Here is a 20676-nt window from a genome sequence, read left to right as displayed (position 1 = left end):
CTTGTGCTATATTTGACTAATGGTTAAATGTGTTTGATGATCAGAAACATTTTGTGTGACAAACATGCAAAAGAATAAGAAATCAGGAAGGGGGCAAATAGTTTTTCACACCACTGTATATCAAAATCAAAATAATAATAATAATTTGGATGAAAACCTTGAAAAAGGAATATCTAAACACAGTAAAACAATGATTGGACATCCCAGAATGAAAGCACTAAAAAACAATAAAAATAAAGAACAGGTTCTGTTATCAGAAAGGACTTTCTTTGAATTAAGAAACCGTTCAGCCATGGTGAATCTGTAAGACAGTATTTCCCATGTTTATTTTCGTCTGGACGATTTACTATAAAGTAGTTCAAAAAGGATGTACAGTGTTGTCAAACCCTTAAACTGCAAATGTTGCTTTCGTACAATCCCCTAAAAACTTTCAAACCTTTAGAACAGATGCAAAATTGCACATTTGCACATAATTTTCTGATATTATATCATACACAACCAATGGAGTGAGATTCGGGTGGCCAAATAAGGGCAGTGGCAGCCTGCCCTGTGATGTTCAGACATGCAGATAAGAATTTAACTGCACTGTGTACACGTGAAACAAACGTGGAAATGAATTGATGACATGAGTGCTTTTTTTAAAAGCAAAACCTTACTTTTTTTTTTAAAAAGCCAATGTTATTATACCCATACAAGTCATTGCTAAATACGATAAGAGATAAAGCACAATGAAGCAGAATGAAACACAATTTTTTTAGCGCTTCCCAAGTTGCTGTTCAGAATATGATAGAAAGGGACCAACGGAGGACAGTGTTCCTAACTTCTACTGTTTCATAATGGTAGACTTTTATTCAAGTCCATTTTTAATGATGCACTTATAATTTTGGGCTTTAATGCCAATACAGTGTTGTGATTTGAATCAATTTTAAATCAACTGAACGAATCAACTTTAAATCATTAATTATACATTAGTGTATACCACCACCTAATACATGTCCCTGCAGCGATGTCTGTGAACCCCAGATACTTTCTGCAGTCCATGGATTCAATTATTCAACAAGCCATCCAGTTTACTAATGTCGGACTGAACACCTACTTGTAAAACCACACCAAACCATGAAAAACCAAGAAGTAGCATTCAGGGGTCCAACCCAAGCAAGTACATGTAGCAATTGTGGAATCCATGTTCTCTACTAATGAGAGCAGACAAGTTGAGAGATGTCAGACAGGCCATGCAGATGACGGATGGGAGACTTGCATTTCACCCAGCACTGACAAAATGGTCATCATTTTAAAAACACGTAAATAGTTGCTTCTTGAGCACCACAGCTATGCTGATGACACACAGCTGTATTTATCAATTGTACCTGATGACCCCAATTCTCTTGATTCACTAACACAATGTCTAACCTGTATCTCAGAATGGATGAATAGTAACTTTCTCAAATTAAATAAACAGAAAACTGAAATCTTAGTGATTGGCAATAATGGATACAATGAGGCTATTAGAAATAAACTGGATGCATTAGGATTAAAAGTCAAAACGGAGGTAAAAAGCTTAGGGGTAACTGTTGACTGTAATCTAAATTTTAAATCGCATATTAATCAGATCACTAGGACCGCATTTTTTCACTTAAGAAACATAGCAAAAGTTAGACCTCTTATATCATCGAAAGATGCAGAGAAATTAGTTCACGCATCTGTTTTCAGTCAACTAGATTACTGTAACGCACTCCTCTCAGGACTACCCAAAAAAGACATAAATTGTTTGCAACTAGTGCAGAATGCAGCTGCTAGAATCCTTACCAGGAAAAGTAAATCCGAACACATTTCTCCAGTTTTGATGTCACTACATTGGTTACCTGTGTCATTCAGAATTGACTTCAAAATTCTGCTTATGGTTTATAAAGCCTTAAATAATCTCGCCCCATCTTATATATCGGATGTCTGACACCTTATATTCCAAATCGTAACCTCAGATCCTCAAATGAGTGTCTCCTTAGAATTCCAAGAGCAAAACTTAAAAGAAGTGGTGAGGCGGCCTTCTGCTGTTATGCACCTAAAATCTGGAATAGCCTGCCAATAGGAATTCGCCAGGCTAATACAGTGGAGCACTTTAAAAAACTGATGAAAACACATTATTTTAACATGACCTTCTCATAACTTCACTTTAATTTAATCCTGATACTCTGTATATCCAATTCATTATAATAACTATTCATTCAAAATCTGTACTAACCTCTACTCTCTCTTCTGTTTCCTTTTTCCGGTGTCCTGTTGGTGGTGGCTTGCACCACCACCATCTACCCAAAGCACCGTGATGTTCCAACAATGATGGATGGATTAAAAGCCAGAAGTCAGCATGACCATCACCATCAAGTGACTCCATGAGAACCCTAACTACAAAGAGGACTATTTCATTTTTGTTAGGTAGAATGCCCAGAGGGGACTGGGTGGTCTCGTGGCCTGGAACCCCTACAGATTTGATTTGTTTCTCCAGCTTTCTGGAGTTTTTTTTTTTTTTTTTCCGTCCACCCTGGCCATCGGACCTTACTCCTTTTCTACGTTAACTAATGTTGTCTTATTTTAATTTTGTATTTTGTCTTTTATTTTTCTTTTCTTCATTATGTAAAGCACTTTGAGCTACTTTTTGTATGAAAATGTGCTATATAAATAAATGTTGTTGTTGTTCTTGCTTTAAGCCTATTATACAAATTTACCCAGGCAATGCCAGGTACTTCAGCTAGTATGTTATAATAATGTAGAAATGGGCATTCATCCATTCCTTGGTTTACAATGGTGGTCCAACCTTGCAAAATACAAACACAAAAAATTCAATAAATAACAACTAGATCAGTGTATAAGGTGAAAACCTACTAGAGGAGGCCAAGCCTTTTGTTACAGACCTCAGTGTGAAATTACCAAAAAATGAATGTGTGAAGGGGCGGCACGGTGGCGCAGTGGGTAGCGCTGCTGCCTCGCAGTTGGGAGATCTGGGGACCTGGGTTCGATTCCCGGGTCCTCCCTGCGTGGAGTTTGCATGTTCTCCCCGTGTCTGCGTGGGTTTCCTCCAGGCGCTCCGGTTTCCTCCCACATTCCAAAGACATGCAGGTTAGGTGGTTTGGCGTCTCTAAATTGGCCCTAGTGTGTGGTTGGTGTGTGGGTGTGTTTGTGTGTGTCCTGCGGTGGGTTGGCACCCTGCCCAGGATTGTTTCCTGCCTTGTGCCCTGTGTTGGCTGGGATTGGCTCCAGCAGACCCCCGTGACCCTGTGTTCGGATTCAGCGGGTTGGAAAATGGATGGATGGATGAATGTGTGAAATAAAAAAACAAAAAAAATGGTGAAATTACATTAGTCAAAACTGAAAACAGATTATTGTGGATTATTTAATCCACAATCAAAATGTATTGTTACAAATGGAAAGATTTTGTATGTGGAGGCAGAGTAGGCCATTTCCTTGTAATTTACCAGAGAATAGCCGGGTTGAAGGTACACACAATGCAAGACACAGTCAAGAACCCTGGGAGAATCAGTCCACCAATGTCTGAAAATTAACATGACGCAGATCCAGGTATCGTCCACTATCTGTCCCAGTAAACAGAGTGGTTGCTCAGACAGCAGTAAAGCGAAATGGAAACGGAAATGCAGCACACGCCAGCATGAAGCTCTGTTTAACACAATTAAATGTAGTTGTGTCCAGATGCTTTGCATTTTGTTCTGCTATTTTTCACTTTCCAACCAACAGCATTATTTCTCAAATTGCTTCCTATGACTACAGTGCCAAAAAAAGAACTACAAAATTCTAGACAGCTTGAAAGAGATACAAACTTAGAAAAAAAACGAGAAAAAGAAAATGCACGTTGATCTTCAACCTGCCCCTTCTCAAGGATGTCTTGAGAATTACTGCTGCCTCACAGCTCTAAGATGAAATCCCAGCCTAGGGATTACCTGTGTGGTGTTTATATGGAAATAAAGAAACTGATTACGTTGTCTCATTATTCATTCAATGTTCTTTATTAATACAAATAACAATAAGGCAGATTATGATCTGTCCTACTTGCGGCTCCAGCAGACTGGATTTGAATTCTGCACGTGGTCACTGTCAGTGTGGGCTTTGCTCATTCTCTCCATGTTTATTTTGATTTTGCTTCTACATCTTAAAAATGCAAATGTTGTGTTAATTGTTCAGAATGATTGTTTGGGTGGGTGGGTGTGTTTCCTGCCTTGGTTGGTCTATGCCTTGTGCTCAGTGCTACAGAGACGGACTCAGCCTCCACAAACCTCCATTGGACAAATGGTCACAATAGTTTTAAAGGCCAACACATTTAACCAATAAAAGATTTTTTTTTATATCATGGCAGATGGCCGAGGATGGTATAACTGCAGATAAAAGCAGCGATTACCTTCTCCTTCAGACGGAAGTACTTGTGCCGGAGCGCCCCGAGTTCCTTCTGCAGTGTTCGGGATCTCTCGTGATTGTCATAGGCCGCCTGCTCAGCCAAGGCTAGGCTTCGATGCAGTTGATTCTTTTCCTGTTGCAGTACCTGTGGAGGTGACCACAAGGATGTTTTAACTTGTAATCAGAGACTTTTAAGATGAAACAAGCCACTTGTACAGAAGCAACAAGCCACCATAGGACATAGCCAGATGAAGGTGACTCAAATTATGTTTGCAATGAATGCAGACTTGCCCATCCTTCATCCTTTGGGGTGCCCACTGCCCACATCCCAAGTGACTCACTTGGAGAGAACTGTCTAATCGTGCCCTGTCGGAGTCCCTCTCAGCCTGCAGTGCCTTCATCTTCTTTTCAGTCATCCGTCGTTCTGTGCCCAGCTGTTCTTGCAGCTTTGCTACTTCATTTTGGCAGATGCCAAGTTCCTCACGCAGGAGTTGAGAGTTGCGAGTGCCTATCTGGAATTTTTCCTCCCTTTCATCCAGCTGTTGCCCTAAAAAAAGAAAAGAAAATCTGTCCACTATCTTAGCTGGGAGGACCACAATATAAATAACACTTACGAGACCACTGTTACTGTGTTCAAAACCTTTTTCCTGTGTTATTCTATTTTAATGCACACAATTTTTTATAAAATATAAAATTTCTTCGGCCTTATCGTTTTAATGTCTGGCCTACGTTTCAAGACTTCAGTCATTACACACAATCACTTTTTCCCCCTCCTCTATTCAGGACAATCAGCACCAGAAACATTATATTCATGGACTGTTAATATCCACAGGTTATCTGGCTACTCAACAGCCACTTCTACTTAAAAATGACTGTATGTTTCTTGTAAATATATGTCTGATGTTATATTGAATATATACTGTATATATATTATTTAGCCTTTCATTTTTATGAAACACATAGCTTTTTTTCTTCTATTCATGGAGTGAATGCACCAAAAACATCAGCATCTATATACAAAAAGCAAATGCAGTGCGTCTTAGCAGGTCACCAGTGCAAAAAATGATGCCATTGCTTTGATTCGGGAGTAAAAAATGAGCAATCTTGAGGAAAGTTTGTGGAATGTGAAAAAATTTTAAAAACTGGTCAATGGAAGAGGATGATGTGCAGTTTGTTCAGTATATTTGCAAAAAATATAAAGATATATAACCCTGGCCTATAAAAAGAATCTGCATTTAAGAGTCCCCAATTGCCTTATTAAATCAAGGACTATGGATGTACATATAGAGGTAATGATGGATAGACAGAGAGAACTTTCCCTTTGGCTTTTTACTGAACCTCTGTAAATAAATATATATACATACACATTATACATAAATACAGTGGAACCTCGGGTCACGAACGTCTCGGACCACGTACAAATCGGGTTACGACCAAAAAGTTTGCCAAACTTTTGCATCTGTTCACGACCACACACTTGGGTGACGAACAAGCCAATTTCCCTTCCGGTTCGTATGCGCTGATGATTTCCGCACGTATTCAGTCTCTCCCTGTGCATTCGCTGTGAACTCTTCGTGCTCTATTTCGTTTCCCTTCCAGTTTCTACGCGCCAGTGATTTACATACGTGTTTAGTCTCTCCCTGCACAGTACATTGTTCTCGGTCAGATGTGCATCGCGCAGAAGGACTTTACCTCAAAACTGTAATCTCCTCTCCACCCAGCTTCCTCCTCACTTCCTTCATGCCAGAACTTGACTCATGCAAGGTTAGTTTTCTTTGTTGTTTATGGTTAGTTTTTGTATAAATTAAGGATTTTTCAAATTTTCATTTTTTTCCCCGTGCTTAAAACTCTGTAGGCTGTAGCAAGAACTCTTACAATGTTAGTTTTCTCTGTTCAAGGTTTTCTCAGTGTTATTCAATGTTTTTACATTTAGTTTACTATTACACTGTGCATTCTATGGTATAACTAACTATTTTTGTGCTTAAAAATATTTTTTAAAAAAAATATTAACATACAATTTGTACGGTCCGGAACAGATTAATTGTATTTACATACAATCCTATGAGGGAAATTACTTCGGGTCACGACCAAATCGGGTTGCGACCAGAGTTTTGGAACAAATTACGGTCGTGACCTGAGGTTCCACTGTATAATGAACAAGTACACGCAAGTATTACTAAAGGAAAGAAAGCTTCTGACTTGGCTAAAGATTGAAAAAAATACAGTATATACTGTTTATATTCACATGTACACACATATGTAAACACATCTATTTTTTTTTTTTTTACACAAGGAATCAGGAAAGTGGTATGGAAGCAGAATCAAAAAGTGTATCAGGCAAACTGATTTGTGTTTTCTAGTCATTGCATCTTTCTTTATCATGCACTGGAGATGTGCTACATTTTGGTCGGATATGCAAGTAAAAACTTTACCATAGTCTGTACATGTGACAGTGCCTCAGTTACTGACAGCTACTGCTGGAAGTGTCGCTACATTTGCTTGGACCAGTCTATGAAGCATTGCTAGAGAGAGTGTGATGCCCATTTATCGAGCAATATATACTCGCAAGATGCTCAAATCTCTTTCTCCCATCAGCTCACTCACCCTGTTTCCCCACTACTTTACACTTGCAGTCTTACCTAATTAATGTCGGTCACAGTGTGGGATTCTTTTAAATTTCGCCTAGACAGCCCACCTCTGACAAGAATAGTTACTTAATTTCACATGGCTGGTGACAAACTGTACTGATGTTATTATTTTGACTTCTGTTACACCAGCTCATCACTGGCTGAAATCCCAGATTTTGCAATGCAAATCTGGCTGAATTTGAAATTTATTGCTTTTTACATAAATACTGTAATATACTGAATCTGGTAATTCTAACTGGTAAATTATGTTAAGAAGTAAATGTAAGTCATAATGGTCCTATATAGCTTTGACTTTGGTAGAGCTGCCCTAAGTCTGAAATACTTTGAGAATGATTGATATAGTCTAAGCAGATTCCGCCACTTCTTTTATTTGGTCATGGAAACCCCATTAATACCCTTTGTCACTCCACAAAAGATGCTGACAAGTTCACTCACTGATTTCAGTCATCTTCTTCTCCAGCTGAGAACACTGCTCCTGATCATAGTGGAGCCTCCTGCCCTGGGCTTCCAGTTCAGCCAACCGGGCAACCACCTCCTCCAGTTGGCTTTGCTTGTCTGCAAGAGTTTCTTCCACAGAATGGAGTTGCTCTTGCAGCACCTTGATCTTCTGTTGCTTTGCGTGCTGTTCCTCCTCAATCTCTGTCTGCAGGGCCTGTAAACACTGAAAGAAACACCTTTTCCTATGAGATCTGGAGAATGGCCTCCTACAGCAGATGTCAGGTGACCTTTTGCAATAATTTATCAATAAGAACATTTTCAAAGTATAAAATAATTAAAGCTGATCAATAGCAGAGATCGTTGGTTACGACAGCCATCAAGTATAAAATTCAGTTTTAAACATAATGCAGTTGAAAAATCTCCGAGGATAAAATTATCTAAATAACATGTTCTGAGATTTGGAATCAAATAAAAATGTTAAAGTGGAAATATTACTGCAATTAGCAGATGGCTTCCACTACAGACTGATTTACCTTTTCTTGCTGTGCCATCCTGGTTTTCTTGTCACTGATCTTCCAATGGAGCTGCTCCAATTCTTGCTCCAACGTCTCCTGCTCATGCTGGTGCTCTTGGTATTTCAGAGAGCTACGGGTGATTGACTCCTTGAGGGTGGCATGCTCTGACAGAAGGTCATTCCGCTTCCGGATTGCATCTTGTAGGTCCTGCATATAACCATCATATAAGTCAAAGTGGCTGCATTAAGTGGCCACTTTTTCTAACAACTAACAATCAGCTCAGACACGACAAGCCATTCTGCTACACAGAAACTGCTGTGTCAATGCCAATATGGAGCTACCAGCTAGCACTACAGTCTTAGTTAGAGCTTTCTAACTCTGCTAATGATGTGCGAAACAATTGCAAAGTTGTAGCTTCTTGTAGAACCTCAGGATTTCTCACTAATGAAATACATAACTTGATAAACAATCAATCGCTTTTTTAAGCAGTGACTTTTCATTGGAAACAAAAGGAAAACACATACCATCAACCTTCCTTGAGAAAAGTTACATGGCTGATGGGTGCTACACTAAAGCTTCTTTTTTTCACTGCTGATTGTTTGATTATCTCCGGTCTCAGGTAGGCATGTGCAATATACATCGTTTATGATTATATCTTAATTGCTGTTTTAATGATGTGCAAGATTAAATTATCGAGTATGTAACTCGCTTTGCAAAAAAAAAGAAACAAGAGTTCATTCACTAATGCAACAGTATAGACCACTGCGCATGCGCAAAGCGAGTTGCGTAGGCGTGCATGTCCAGCAAGCCGCAAGTTAGCGTCGCTCCCTGCCTCAAAATGAGTGAACAAACAGCGCCAGATGATAAAACAGCCTCGCCATCTACGTTGTCAGAGTTAATTGCCAGACGTGGTTCATTCTCACTCGCATGGCAGTGGTTTGGTTTTGAAAAGACTGATGTTGCTCAAAAGATGGCAATCTGCAAACTATGTGGTAAATCGGTTGCCGTTAAAGACAGCTCGACAACTAACTTGTATCACCATTTGCGAACTAACCACCACATAGAATACGAAAAGCTTAAGGAGTCAACTGTCCAGCACAAGTCTAAAGTAACCAAGGTACAAGCACAAAAACACACTCGGCAAACTTTAGCGGACTCATTCTGCAAAAAAGTGCCTTACGACAAGAAAAGCAACAGATGGCATGACCTAACAAACACCGTCACCAATTACATCGCAAAATATTTGGTGCCAATTCAAGTGGTTGAGAGAGATGGTTTTAAACAACTTTTGAATACTTTAGACCCAAGGTACACACTGCCTGGCCGAAAATATTTCAGTCAAACAGCTCTGCCTAAGTTGTATGATTCGTGTCGCCAAACTCTTGACGTGTAAACTGCAAAAGGTTTCACATTTTGCCACAACAACGGATTTATGGTCAAGCCGAACATCCGAGCCGTACCTCTCCCTGACTGTGCATTTCATTGACGAAAACTGGCAACTGCAAAGCTTCTGTTTGCAAACATCCTACTTCCCACAAGATCACACTGGCGACATCATTGCGCAAGGTCTGAAAGATGCGCTGGCATCATGGTCACTGCGAGAAGACCGCATGGTTTGCATGACAACAGACAGCGGGGCTAACGTTGTTAGTGCACTACGGATTAATAACTGGAAGAGGCTACCTTGTTTTGGGCATAGGCTTCATATTGCGATTGGTGAGTAATTTGGGGTTCCTCCATAAAATGCAGTTTAGGTTAAATTGATCTTATTTATTATGACGTTTAAAAATACAAAAAGACCTGATAAGTAAATCTATAGATGACAAAAATATAATTCAATATAATTTCAAATAATATACTACATTATCTTGGAATTATTGTTATCGTCAAAGTCCCAGAAAATATCGAGATATTTTTTTTCCCCAATATTGCACACCCCTAGTCTCTGGTAATTTTAGGTAACTGTCATTCAAAATAGGAGGAGCCAAAGAACAACACATGACAGCAGGATACAGAAAATAACATCTTATGTAGTGCTAGGTGGCATATTGTGATGAACTGCTGTAGTGAATCCTTGATAACAATGAATTCATTATTTTATTTTATTTTTTTTAATCAGAGTAGGTGGAAAAGAAAAAAAAAATGTCTGCTTTATGAATGTGAGATTCTGGGTTGGTTCCTCCCTTGTGTGTAGTGCTAACAGGAAAGGCTGAGACCGTGAATTTAAATAAATAGGCATGAGAATATTATGTGTGGTTATGTTGGATTCTGGTTTCTAGGATCCCTTGACACTAGGCATGAGACAAAAGTTTGCTGTATTAAATTTTGCAATACAAAACGCTGCCAATATGAAATGTAGACTTGTGCTTTGTGAGAAAAAAAAGTGTCATTCGTTGAAAGCAGGAAAGTAAAAAATGTGACTGAAAAACCAGAAAATATAACATGCCAACCTGACTGCACTTTTGTATACCCATTATATACCGGCTCTGAAGGTGAAAGTTTTTAGGGCACAACATGGATATCACCTTACGGAAAGTAGGCTTGGACTGCAGGAGAAGTGTTTTGCACACACACTTAATTTAAAGAGTTGTCTTGCAACATTATTTCATAAATGTACCACTGCATCCACAGGCTTGTTTTCAAATTGAACTCTATTGGGTCAGTTGAAGCACAGACTTATCAAATTGAAACAGTTCTCATGACATCCTCCAATGCTACTAGAAGCAGCGAGTTGTAGGACTGCAACTCTCATGAGCTGTAGATGTGAGCAGCCAAATTCCCAATGCTTGCTTTTTTGGCTAAATCAGACGCGTGTCTCTACAATGTTTGCACCCAGTGAGTAAATATGACATCTTCACGGCAGAGAGGTCTCAGTTTCATGCAGATCACTGACTGTTTAATATTTAATAAAATGAAATATAACATTATAGGTTCTTAGTAGATCCAGTCAGGACCAACAGCTAACAGGTCAGTAACTCATTCAAGTAGGAATGCAAGAAGAGTTGTTGGAGGAATGTTTGATATTAGCTTAGAAAACAAAAGATAAACTTAAATTTGGGTGTTTTTTCTCTGTAATAACTTTATATTTAGGTTTATAAGGTCATGTTGTAGGGAAGCCTGTCACAGCAAGCATTGGACACAAGGCAGGAACACTCCTGGACAGTGCGAAGATCCACTGCAGGGGAAACACATTCAGAATAAGCTGGTTTAAAGATGGATAATGAATGGATTATTATCATGTGCACACAGTACAGACAAATTATTAATTGCATATGCAAATTAACATGTGACACTTCTTATGTTACATATGGAGTGCAAATATTTAATGTTAATATTTATGGGAATATTGTATCATAAAGCATGAATCACAATATGTTTAATGTGGAATATGTGTACTGTCTCATGCCCGCCTGACACCAGGCCTAAGCACTTTATATTTGCTGAGCTGCAATTTATTATCATTAAAAGTTCAAGGAAGTCACATGACTTTGTCTGGGTCACTCAGTGAGAAGACTGAATGAAAAGTGGCACTGCCTGCAATCCACTTACTCATATGAGTTTTATTTACCTCTTCGACACGATGTATCTGCTCTTTTGTGTCACGGAGGTCATCTTGTAGTAATATCAACTCTTCAGATTTTTCTGGGAAGAAAAGGAGCAGAACAAAGACTATAATTTTGTAGCGATAATCTTATCTTTTTAAACTCAGTGGCCACTCTATTAGGTCAACTTGTTTGTTAATATCAGTAGCCTGCACCTCTAAATATCCAGTTATATAACAGCAACTTAATCTACACAGAACAAACATTGTCACAAGGTTTAGTTATTTTTTGGCAAAACATTAAAATGGGAAAGGTGTGATTTATGTGACTTTAACTGTGGCTTTATTAGTTATTGCTAGGTGTGGAGGTTCTGACATCTCAGAAACAGCTGCCTTTCTCATTTTCATACTCTGCAGTCTCTAAAGGGAAAGGTGCAAGACATCATCCAGTTAGCAGCAGTTATGCAGGCACAAAACACCTCCTTATTGAGTGAGGTCAGACTAAGCAAGAGCATTTAACAACAATGGGAGGCACACTCGTGACAGTGTGTGATAAAATTGCTATCAAATGATTACGAAAATAATTCTTTCTACCCTTCTTACACAAGTTCAAATTTTTTCTGCCTTTTGTAAAAAGGAAATTGGAATATTTAATTTATACTTGTTCTATATTTAACATGATCCCATAACACTTGTTCCCAAATAGTCTCCCAGACTGAAGTTTACTTGATTCTTGACCTCTTTTGTTAGTCACTTAGGATAAAAGCATCTGCTAAACAAATAAATGTAAATATAAATGTAAAACAAAAAGTAGCATTAAGTAATGAGATTAAGCGGTGGCAATAAATATTGTGTTTATGATCAGTTTTTGGAATACCTTACAGCAGCATTTTGGTATTCACATAAATAGTCTAGGGTGAAGAGAACACATGTTCTAAACATGGCACTGGTTCTTCTACCTGTACATCATGTACCAGTCTTCTATTCAAATAATGTCAGGGAAGGCATTAAAACTGTGCTGCTCCACAAGAGGAGTAGCATAAACCTGCACCCTTTTTGTAGACAAATGTAGCAGGGGGACACTGCCATACATAAATGTAACATGCTGAACAGATGTTTGACTTGTTGCTTTATTACCCGTGGACAGCCTTAATAAATTGATTTTTAAAAACATATCACATTTAAAATTCTGTTTTAGATGTGCACTTCTTAAAAAGAAATTGTAGGCTTCTGTTGTGGAGACATAATCTTACCTTCTGAACCCTGAATGATTCTTTTCAGATTGCAGCCAACTGAGGACAGTTTGTAGGTGGACTAAAAGCCATGCTGTGTATTTATGTGTATTCCTTTATACTGTGTATTGCATGATGTTTCGCTGTTTATCTATCAATGTTATGTTTTTGCATTTACTTTGCATTTCTTTTTTCATATTATATTTATAGTTACTGCAAACTGTGCTAAGCTTGTATATGGAAATCAGCATAATACAGTTAAAAATGAACTGAATGTAATTGAATTTTCCATTAGACATTGTTTCTTGTGAGCTTCTGTGAATCTGTTTTGGCTTCACATCCTACCTTTTAACTGCTGCTGGACAGCACTGACATCATGGCTGAATTCTTGCTTTTGGTTGTTCCCTTGAGTAATCTCCTGCCTCATACGGGACAGTTCAGACTCCAGCTTTTCTAGTTTGCATTGTTCTGCTCTGTTGTTTTCTTCTGCTGTTGCAGCAGCACTGAGAAAGCAAAAAAAAATTTAAGCAAATAAAATAAATAAATTAATGTCATATTAACAGACAAAGGGGAGAAATTATAGAGATAATTAAATAATTCTACAAAAGTGCACATGTGCTTCTGAAAGGAGCCATGCACAACGAGTACATAAGAAAATATGAACTGCAGAACTAAATGAGACCAACCTACCGCTTAGTTTGAGCAAGCTTGTTGTTTAAGCTTTGGCACGTTTCTTCCAGGAGGCTCTTTTCTTTGCTTAAAGAGGCCACACTTTCTTGCAGAGAGTGGGCCTGAAGTCTAAGCTCTTCTAGCTTTTGCCTGTCCTTCTCGATCACCTGCCTCTGTCTTTCACCTTCTGCTCTCTGGCGCTGTGTTGCCTGCTGCAAGGCTTGAAACTCCACCTTTTCCTGAATGTAGCAGATAAATGTTTCCATGAAAATTCTATCCAACATATACACATTTTTATATATATATTAAATGTGTTCTCTGCAAATAAAATAACTGGACTCATGTGCTGTAGAAGGATGATTGTGATTCTATTAACAGTTGTTTCGAAGTATCACCCTCTCCCCAATAGCTCTGATCATTCTTCTCATTATCAGCTTTTTACTACCTGACCTGGTTTATTGCTGATTGATAAAGAAAGAAAACACTACTGTATTGGGAAAAGTATATTGAATTTGTTCTGCCCAGTTTCTATCCTATTGTTCTAAATGAACATTTATTTTACTTCAGCATCCAAATGTTTTTTTTTCTATTATATATAGTTCTAAAGTCTTTGTGTTCGTTTTGGTCTACTAGCTCCAAAGGTACTGTAGATCCACATGAAAAGCAAAAGTGAAATCCAGCACTACACATTCACAGCTTTGAGTGCACAGGAATCAAATGACCAATAAGAAGCACCCAAAGCTAAAAGTCTCAGTAAATTATGGGAGGAGATGGAACACAATATTTACAAACTTAAAACACACATGTGCAGAAGTACCAGAAATAAAGATGATTTTCAGTACTCGTATATCTCATATTCAACTTCTCATCTGAAAACTGACCTGCAAAAATATAAATGTTGACTTCATATTTTCAATGTACATACTGTTGTCCTGTGTTAGAGATGTTCAACAGAAATAACACTGCATACCAAAAAAACTAAATCAAATGTATATTTCTATTTAATTATTGACTTTTTTGTACTTTTTCCATTTTACTACTTTTCAAGTTCCTGCTCCTGCATTTAAATGCTTTAAATATAATTTCCTAACCATTTAAATCAGAATATTACAGTTAATGAGCTGAAGTGGATAAGCGTATACTACATTATAACATAAATAAGGCAGCAGTCACCTGACGGGAGGGTTAAGAATAAATAAAAGACCAAAGCAAACTGAAGAGATTCACAACTTAACATTTCTGGTTATTTCCTTGAGTTCAATCTTTTAAGGTTTTTGTACTTTACCTACATATGCGGTAGGTTTAAACAGAGAAATTACGATGAGGGGGTCACATTTTCAACTTTATAGCTTTTCATTGATGTACACATTCTAGGTATACCTGGCCAAGTTTGAAATCATGCTTTTCTCTGTGTGTGTATATAGTATATATTAAGATGCAGGCATGCAGACACAATATCTCAAAAAAGTAATCACTCAATCAAAATGAAATTTGGCACAATTACTAAAATTGTCTTTTGGTTTTGAGCAAAACTGATTCAGTGAATCTTCTTGTACTGAGAAAATGACTGCGATTTTTCTGTTTTGGTGGTTTTTATGTTGTGTTTTTGCCACTACATGCATGCCTGGTGTCTTGACCTCCTGCCTGACTCCTGGATTGTTGTTTTTTAGATTATGAATTTCAGGAAATTTTTTTTTTTATAACTGCTTGTCACAGATCTTACATGTTTAGTTTATTCAGAGTTTCACTTCAACATAAGCACAGCCAGTGGAGAAACAATAACATTTCCGATTAACAGATGTTGATGTTGTCAGGACTTCCCATTTCATTTTTATATTAGTCTTATGACTAGCTGAACAGGATTAGATGTAGACAATTGTTGAGTTTCTTTTTTTTTTTTTTGTGTCCGATACTCAAACCCTGTATGGACACCTGTCTATCATACTTGGCATCTGAATTTTGAGGTCACACAATTATAAACAGTTGCGCATGTATAGAAGGGAGCCCATAATGGTTTTAGCAAATGTAGTAAGGTGTAACTACCTGGACTTCATGCTAGTGTTTTGCTTTGTTAGTTCTGGTATTGAATCTGTATTCTTACTGGAGAGGACACATGTCATATTTGATGGTGGAGACGAATGTTCATTCAGGTTTCTTCAAGTCAACATGTGAGGAATTTGTGGACAAATGTCTTATTTTGAGTGCTCCTGTGAAATGCATACCTCAGCAACTGGTGAAAAGGTGCCCTACTACTGATTCTGTGAGCATTGCACTGAAACCAAGAAACACTTGTATGTCAGATGTTATCAGCAACATTGTGGAGCATATGGATATAAGTCAACACATTTATTAAAACAGACAGGCTAAGATTTGCTTTCATAAATATGTTACACAGCACAGAACATTTGCACTGTTGTTGATGGAGACCATATTCATCATAGCCTTTAAAATGGGCAGTAGTATTATTTAATATCATTCTCTAATAACAATTAAATAGCAAAATACCTTTTCATTCAAGCGTAACAGAACATTTGTAATACTTTAATTGTTAATAAAACCCTTAAGGACATCGACTCTAAGATAGGGCTACTGCTTGGTACACCATCCTGTAGTTTCAAATGCATTACAAAAGTAACACTAAACTCAAAGCCAGTTAGTGCTCAACAGGTACTCATTTATGCCTGGTCTCACCTGGAGTACTGCCACCTGACTCTTCTCTAGCTCATTCACTTTCTGATCGTGTTGAACCCGGATACCCTGTAGTTCATTGTTTTCTAGCTGTAACATTTCCAGCACATGCTTCAGCTCTGTGTGTTGATAAAAAGAAGCATTTATATTTGGATGTAAAAGGACAGGTCACTTTTTTACATTTTATTCACAGTTTCCTATTACATTCAAACTCTCAATAACCTGTTTTGTGTTTGTTGATCTGGGACACCATGTTCTGGAGAGCCTCCTCCTCCTTGAGCATCTCCTGTTTGAGCAGGGTGAGCTGAGCCCTTTTCTCACTGAGCTGAGCATTCAGTTCTCCCTTTTGTGTCGACAGATGCTCCAGTTCCACCTTCAGCTCCTGAGCAAAGGGCATAAAAGAGCAATTTTACCGTACAGCACTAAAGCCTACTTTGACTGAACATCTGACTTAGCCTAAAGCCTACTAAACAGGTACATCAACACCTTGATTATAAGATGGTGAACTGGCCTCCAAATTGCAATTTTAAAAATGGAAGAAACAAATATAAATAACATGAAAAAATTAAAAAACAAAAATAGCACAACTCTGTATTGCATTATGTAAGCATAATACAGTTTAAACAAGTACAGGCCACTTAGCCATTTTGTCCACCTCCTTTTCTCTTTATATTTCCAAAATGTTGGCATATCTCATATACTTCATTCTTCCAACATTCAGATGTGCTTCACTTATCAAAAAGGAGACTTCCCTCATGCGTGTGCAATTTAAATTCGATTGAAATATTTGAATATTTCTCATCTTCAGCTTTCATTTGTATCACTTGGGAATTTTTTTGCTTTTCATTGGGCTAATATTAAAGTTTTTTAGTAAGTAAAGATACCAAAGAAAAACTTTCCTATCTCTCTCTCCCTCTACGTATCATAAAACTAGAAAATGATGGGAACAACACCAAAACATATGGAAGGAAACGTGTATGATTTAAGGCAATCACTGCATCTCACTGAGATTAATGAAACTAGTGGAGACCAAATGTGACAATTTTCTACTTTCAGAGAAAACTAAAATTTGTGGAAAGGCTTTAAAAGTGCTTACTGACAAAACTTTTTGGAATTTGATTTTAATTTCACAGAAGCAAAAGGACTGGATGCCACAGAAGCACTGTGTGCAGTGCTTCAGCATTCTAGGTTTGAATCCAATACCTAGTCAAGCTCTGGGTGAAGTCTGCATGTTCTCTCCAGCTATGCATGTTTTTCTAAAAGCATTCCTGCTTTTCTCCCACATCGCCAAAGACGAGTAGCATAGGTTAACTGGTAAATCCAAATTTGTCCCTTTGTGTGTATGAGTGGGCCCTGGCTAGAGCTGTTTACTGCCTTGTGCCCAGTGCTGCTGGGATAGGCTCTGTCTCCTCACAACCCTGAGATGAATTAAACATTAATCTTTGAATCAAATCTGACCAATTTTCCATTTGAAATCACCAAAAGCACCTTAAATACTGTATCATATGTTCAACCCATAAAAACCTCATACATGTCATCTTGTCTAAAAGTTTAAAGAATTAACCATGATTAAAATGATGTATTGGATTCCTCTTGCTATTTCAGTGAATTTTGAGGGATTCTTTTGATGTGTTAGCCAGACCCTGCTTCAGTAAAGTCTTACCTTTATTTGGTGATGCAGCTCAGCCACCTCCTCTTCGCCCTCACGGAGCACTCCTACCAGACCTGCCCTTCTCTGTTCCACATTCTCTTGCAGGATGCGTCCCTCTTCCTTTTTCTGGCCTAGTCTCTTGTCTAACACCATTAATTCGTCTTGCTGTTGTTCAACCTAGAAACCAGAAAGTTGTTATTTATTTACAATAAGGAGTCACCCATTTTACAAGAAATGTCCCTAAGGTAGTTTGAAAAGCCACCAGGTTTATTTTAAAGAAGAACTCTCTATTTCAGCACTATAGATTTTGACTGAGGGATGGAGTTTGTAGTTCTATATACATGCAGGTTGCAGTTCTAAAACCCACTCCAGGACATTTTTTTGTCTTATTTGCTATAGCAATCATTTTTTTTAAACAGATGGACTAAATGAACTACATCAACAGCTAACTTTTCACTAATAATTTTACATTTTTTTTGGGGCTCTACAGTTAAATATACAGTATACACCAAAGGCAGTTGACAGCAACATGGCAAACTGGTAATTCTTCTGCAATAGAGAAACAAACACTGTTTACGGTCAAGGTCTGTGTATACTACTTTGTAAGCATTTCCTCCCCAGAGACTTGACAGAAAAGTCCATTATTAGAGTACATAAAAACAGATTACCTCTGTCACTGCACTGAAATTAAATGACACTCCCAACTCCACAAATGAGCATTCACTCACCTCACTGTTTAACTTTTCAAGCTCACATCTTCTTGTAGATACTAAGTTTTCAACTTCTTTTAGCACTTCTAGCTGTTGTGTCCTCCTGGTTTCTATCTTCTTTAAGTCTTCCTGTAACTTCTCCAACCTTTTTTTAACAAAAGACAGCAATTTGTAAAAAAGAAAAAACAACTTACCTAAGCCTACAGACAAAAAACATTTGCCCTACTGTCAAAACGGAGTAGTGTATATACTTAAAATTGAAAGTGACCCTTTTGCTTTCATAAGATAGTCAGACTTTTATCCTCTATATTAACATTTTATGGAACAAGGTCAATTGCCTGGGCAGTATTTCATAGAAAAGAAGTTCATAACTACTGTGTACAGTCATGTAATGAATAGCTTCATGAATTTCCAGGTGAGAATTGGCAGAAGGGTTTACTTAGCTATTGCTGCAATATGAATACGTGACACTCGTTTAATTATCATCTTATAAGACACCAATTCAACCATTTTCAGACCCCATTTTATCTGTCTAAGGGTTGCCTAAACCCACAGCATATATAGTCACAAAAATCCACAGGTGTGTGCACAGTTCCCTGGAAGATGGAATCATAAGGAAAGGTGGCAAAATCATGTAATTTTTTTCAATATGGGTGATTATGGATTCATTTTAATATGAAATAAGTACTGGCCTTTAACAGAGAAAACACTTACATTTCAGTCATATTCTCAATTTTCTGACCCAAAGTTTGAAACTCTAAGTCCCTGGAAGAAAGAACTGTGTTGATTTCCTGAAGGACACTCTCCTGTTCACTTCTGTACTGTTTCAGCTCTTCCAGATCACCCTCTAATATCCTATAACAGAGAAAAAAAATTTTAACTGCACAAAATTAAAACTTTTTTGATCAGCTGTTTATTATTTGAATACTTTACACATGTACAGTAAATCAACAGAGAAAATTAAAATTAACAGGAAATAACACAAACTATAGCTCCCCTCTCTTCTTTCTTTGTCCATTCATATAGCATAAAAGAGTAGAAATAAACTAAACAGAAGTAAGGTCACCAATTTTAATATTGTCTTTATCAGTATGCTGCTGCTGGAGTATGTGAATTTCCCCTTGGGATTAATAAAGTATCTATCTATCTATCTATCTGTGTCAGCATAGATATCCCTATTCTCCCATGCCTAAAATGTATACAGAACCATGCAGACATTATAAGGGTAAAATTGTTAAGAGGCAATAAAAACACAAAAAATGGATTAGAATGTGTGACACGCATTTAATTATCATCTTATAAACATCATTTAAACCATTTTCACATCTTAATCTATTTGTTTGAAGGTTGGCTAAACACACAGCACATGTAGCCCCAAAAATCTGGAGGTGTACGAACAGTGCTCTGGAAAAAGCAGTCATAAGATAAGGAAAGTTGTCAAAATGACATAATTTTTTCCTGCATGGGTGACTATGGATCCATGTTGCTATAAAATAAAACTGTCCTTTAACAGAGAAAATGCTTACATCTCATTTATCCTCTCAATTTTCTGACCCAAATTTTGAAACTCCAGCTGTCCATTTAGATCAACATTAGTAGAAATCAGCTTTAAATTGTTACTTTCAAAAAAGATGAATTACAAATATGGGATGCTCAACAGTTTTAAGTGTTTTTTTAAATTAAAGTTCTGTCCTACCTACCTTAGCCTCTGTTTTCTTTTAGTTAAATAACATAAATTAAAATTCCAAGAAAAGAAGAAATAACAGAATAGAGTTTGGAATCGCTTATTGATTTTATGTACACACTAACTCCAATAGAGGGCTACAGACGCCTATCCCAGAAGCACAAGGCAAGAAAGACAAATTAAAAAATACATTGGCATGTACTACAGGTAGATTACACAAATGATAAAAACACATGGGGACAAAGTCTTGCTGGGGAACAATCTATTACTAAATTAATCAAAAGACAAGATTTTTAGAAGAACAAAAAAAAACCAACTGTGTGCAATTGGTTGTTTCAGGACAGTCATTTATCTTCAACCAGTCAGCATGTGATGTCATAAATTCAGGAGGTGAATAAAAAGTTATGTAAAAAAAGAAACTTCCTTTCTCTTTTACAAAAACAAACACTCTAAGCTTGAACAAAAATAATCTCTCATTATCTAAAAAAAAACTCATCTTAGA

The 20676-nt window shown here is 37.4% G+C and overlaps 1 protein-coding gene across 2 annotated transcripts in view; it reads right to left on the bottom strand.

Annotated features, from left to right (window-relative positions):
* cntrl (centriolin) overlaps window positions 1-20676 on the bottom strand; it is a 110006-nt gene that overhangs the window by 15374 nt on the left and 73956 nt on the right. For both annotated transcript variants that reach the window (XM_051931951.1, XM_028808551.2), the window contains 12 exons: window positions 19205-19345; window positions 18509-18635; window positions 17793-17957; window positions 16352-16511; window positions 16133-16248; window positions 13463-13680; window positions 13118-13275; window positions 11568-11641; window positions 8018-8206; window positions 7482-7707; window positions 4740-4945; window positions 4403-4543 (listed from right to left, as the gene is read on the bottom strand). In XM_051931951.1, coding sequence (XP_051787911.1) covers window positions 4403-4543; window positions 4740-4945; window positions 7482-7707; window positions 8018-8206; window positions 11568-11641; window positions 13118-13275; window positions 13463-13680; window positions 16133-16248; window positions 16352-16511; window positions 17793-17957; window positions 18509-18635; window positions 19205-19345 — 1921 coding nt within the window. The remainder of the gene's footprint in view (window positions 1-4402; window positions 4544-4739; window positions 4946-7481; window positions 7708-8017; window positions 8207-11567; window positions 11642-13117; window positions 13276-13462; window positions 13681-16132; window positions 16249-16351; window positions 16512-17792; window positions 17958-18508; window positions 18636-19204; window positions 19346-20676) is intronic.

Source organism: Erpetoichthys calabaricus, chromosome 9 (genome assembly GCF_900747795.2).
Source record: "Erpetoichthys calabaricus chromosome 9, fErpCal1.3, whole genome shotgun sequence".
Lineage (NCBI taxonomy): Eukaryota > Metazoa > Chordata > Cladistia > Polypteriformes > Polypteridae > Erpetoichthys > Erpetoichthys calabaricus.
Note: the sequence above shows the minus strand (reverse complement) of the source record. Positions and strands in the feature narration are given on the sequence as shown.